Source organism: Oxyura jamaicensis, unplaced genomic scaffold (genome assembly GCF_011077185.1).
Source record: "Oxyura jamaicensis isolate SHBP4307 breed ruddy duck unplaced genomic scaffold, BPBGC_Ojam_1.0 oxyUn_random_OJ68767, whole genome shotgun sequence".
Classification (NCBI taxonomy): domain Eukaryota; kingdom Metazoa; phylum Chordata; class Aves; order Anseriformes; family Anatidae; genus Oxyura; species Oxyura jamaicensis.
The window spans coordinates 1-2,187 of record NW_023309046.1 but is presented as its reverse complement, the minus strand read 5'-3'; the positions used below and the strand labels follow the sequence as shown (position 1 = coordinate 2,187).

The following is a 2,187-nucleotide window of genomic DNA, read 5'->3' as shown; positions in this document are numbered from 1 at the left end:
CCCTTACTCCTGTCCCCACGTCCCCTACTCCTGTCCCCAACGTCCCCTACCCATGTCCCCAACGTCCCCTACCCATGTCCCCAACGTCCCCTACCCCGCGTCCCCAACCCCGCAGGGGCCTGCGGGTCCGCCTGGGCGAGAACGACCTGGGGAAGGCGGAGGGGACGGAGCAGGAGCGGGGGGTCCTGCGCGCCTTCCGCCACCCGGCCTTCGACCCCACCACGCTGGACAACGACATCCTGCTACTACAACTCGACCGCCCCGTGCGCCTCAGCCGCGCCGTGCAGCCCCTGGCCCTGCCCCGCTCCTGCGCGCCCGCCGGCACCACCTGCCTGGTCTCGGGCTGGGGCACGGTCACCACCCCGCAAGGTGAGGCTGGAGGGAGTGTGGAGTAAGTCTGGAGTGAGCGTGGAGTGAGCCCGTGGTAATCCTGGAGGGAGCCTGGAGGGAGCCTGTAGTAATTCTGCAGTTAACCTACAGGAAGCCCATAGTGATGCTGAAGTGAGCCTGTAGTAAGCCCAGAGTAAGTCCAGAGTGAGCCTGAAGTGAGCCCATAGTAATCCTGCAGTGAGCCTGGACTGAGCCTGGAGTAATCCTGCAATGAACCTATAGGAAGCCCACAGTGATCCTGGAGTGAGCCTGTAGTAAGCCCAGAGTAAGTCCAGAGTGAGCCTGAAGTGAGCCCAGAGTAAGACTGGAGTGAGCCTGAAGTGAGCCCAGAGTAAGACTGCAGTTAACCTATAGGAAACCCATAGTGATCCTGAAGTGAGCCTATAGTAAGCCCAGAGTAAGCCTAGAGTGATCCTGAAGTGAGCCCATAGTAATCCTGCAGTGAGCCTATACTGAACCTATAGTAAGCCCAGAGTAATCCTGCAGGGAGCCTGGAGTGAGCCCAGAGTAATCCTGCAATGAACCTATAGGAAGCCCATAGTGATCCTGGAGTGAGCCTGTAGTAAGCCCAGAGTAAGTCTAGAGTGAGCCTGAAGTGAGCCCATAGTAATCCTGCAGTGAGCCTGAAGTGAGCCCAGAGTAAGACTGGAGTGAGCCTGAAGTGAGCCCGTAGCAATCCTGCAATGAACCTATAGAAAGCCCATAGTGATCCTGCAGTGAGCCTGTAGTAAGTCCAGAGTAAGCCAAGAGTGAGCCTGAAGTGAGCCCATAGTAATCCTGCAGTGAGCCCAGAGTAAGCCTGCATTGAACCTATAGTAGGCCCATAGGGATCCTGCAGTGAGCCTGTAGTAATCTTATAGTATGCCCATAGTGAACCCGTAGCAAGCCTACAGCGAACCCATAGTAAGCCCATAGCCAACACCAATCCTGCAGTGAATCCACAGCAAGCCCTAGTAAACCTATAGTGAACCCACAGTAATCCTGCAGTGAACCTGTAGGAAGCTTGTAGTAGCAGTGAATGTGTAGGAATCCTGTAGTAAGCCTGTAGTAAGCCATAGTAAACCCAGAAGACCTGGAGTGAACCCCCTCCGAGACCCTTAGTAATCCCCACTGCACCTGCAGCAACCCCCTAGCAAAGCCATCTTAAACACATAGTAAGCCCCAGTAACTCCAAAGTGACTCCCCTAGTAGACCTTCAGTAAACCCCACTGAACCTGTAGTAAACCCATAGCTAACCCCTAGCAAACCTGGTAATCCTGGAGCAACTCCCCTAGGAGACCTTTAGTAACTCCCACTGCACCTGTACTAAGCCTGTAGCAAACCCATAGGAAACCCAGTAGCCCTGGAGCGACCCCCCTAGTAAACCATTAGTAAACCCCACTGAACCTGTAAGAAACCACTAGTAAACCTGTAGCAAACCCATAGCAAGCCCCAGAAGCAACTTCCTAGACATCAGCCAGCTGCCTCACAGCCGTAAGCCTGAATATCCCGCGAGTAACTCGCGAGTAGCCTGTGAGTAGCCTGTGAGTAAACTATGAGTAAACTATGAGTAGGCCCCAGAGCTGCCCGGAAGCCCCCAGAGGGTGTCCCCGCCCCCCCCTGACCTCCCCGACGCCCCCTCCCCCCCGCAGTGACCATGCCTCGGCAGCTGATCTGCGCCTACGTGGACATCATCCCCGACGACGTCTGCCGCAGGGCCTACCCGGGGCGCGTCACCCCCAACATGCTCTGCGCCGGGGTGCGCAACCAGCGCATCGACTCCTGCCAGGTATTTGGGGGGGGGGGGGGGGGGGGGGG

The 2,187-nt window shown here is 56.7% G+C and overlaps 1 protein-coding gene across 1 annotated transcript; it reads left to right on the top strand.

The window, feature by feature from the left end:
• Window positions 1–74: 74 nt before the first annotated feature.
• LOC118159211 (kallikrein-14-like) lies at window positions 75–2,158 on the top strand (the record flags this gene model as incomplete). Its single annotated transcript, XM_035313823.1, has 2 exons — window positions 75–369; window positions 2,022–2,158. Coding segments are annotated over exons 1-2 (432 nt in total), but the record flags the coding sequence as incomplete, so codon positions are not given.
• Window positions 2,159–2,187: the final 29 nt, after the last annotated feature.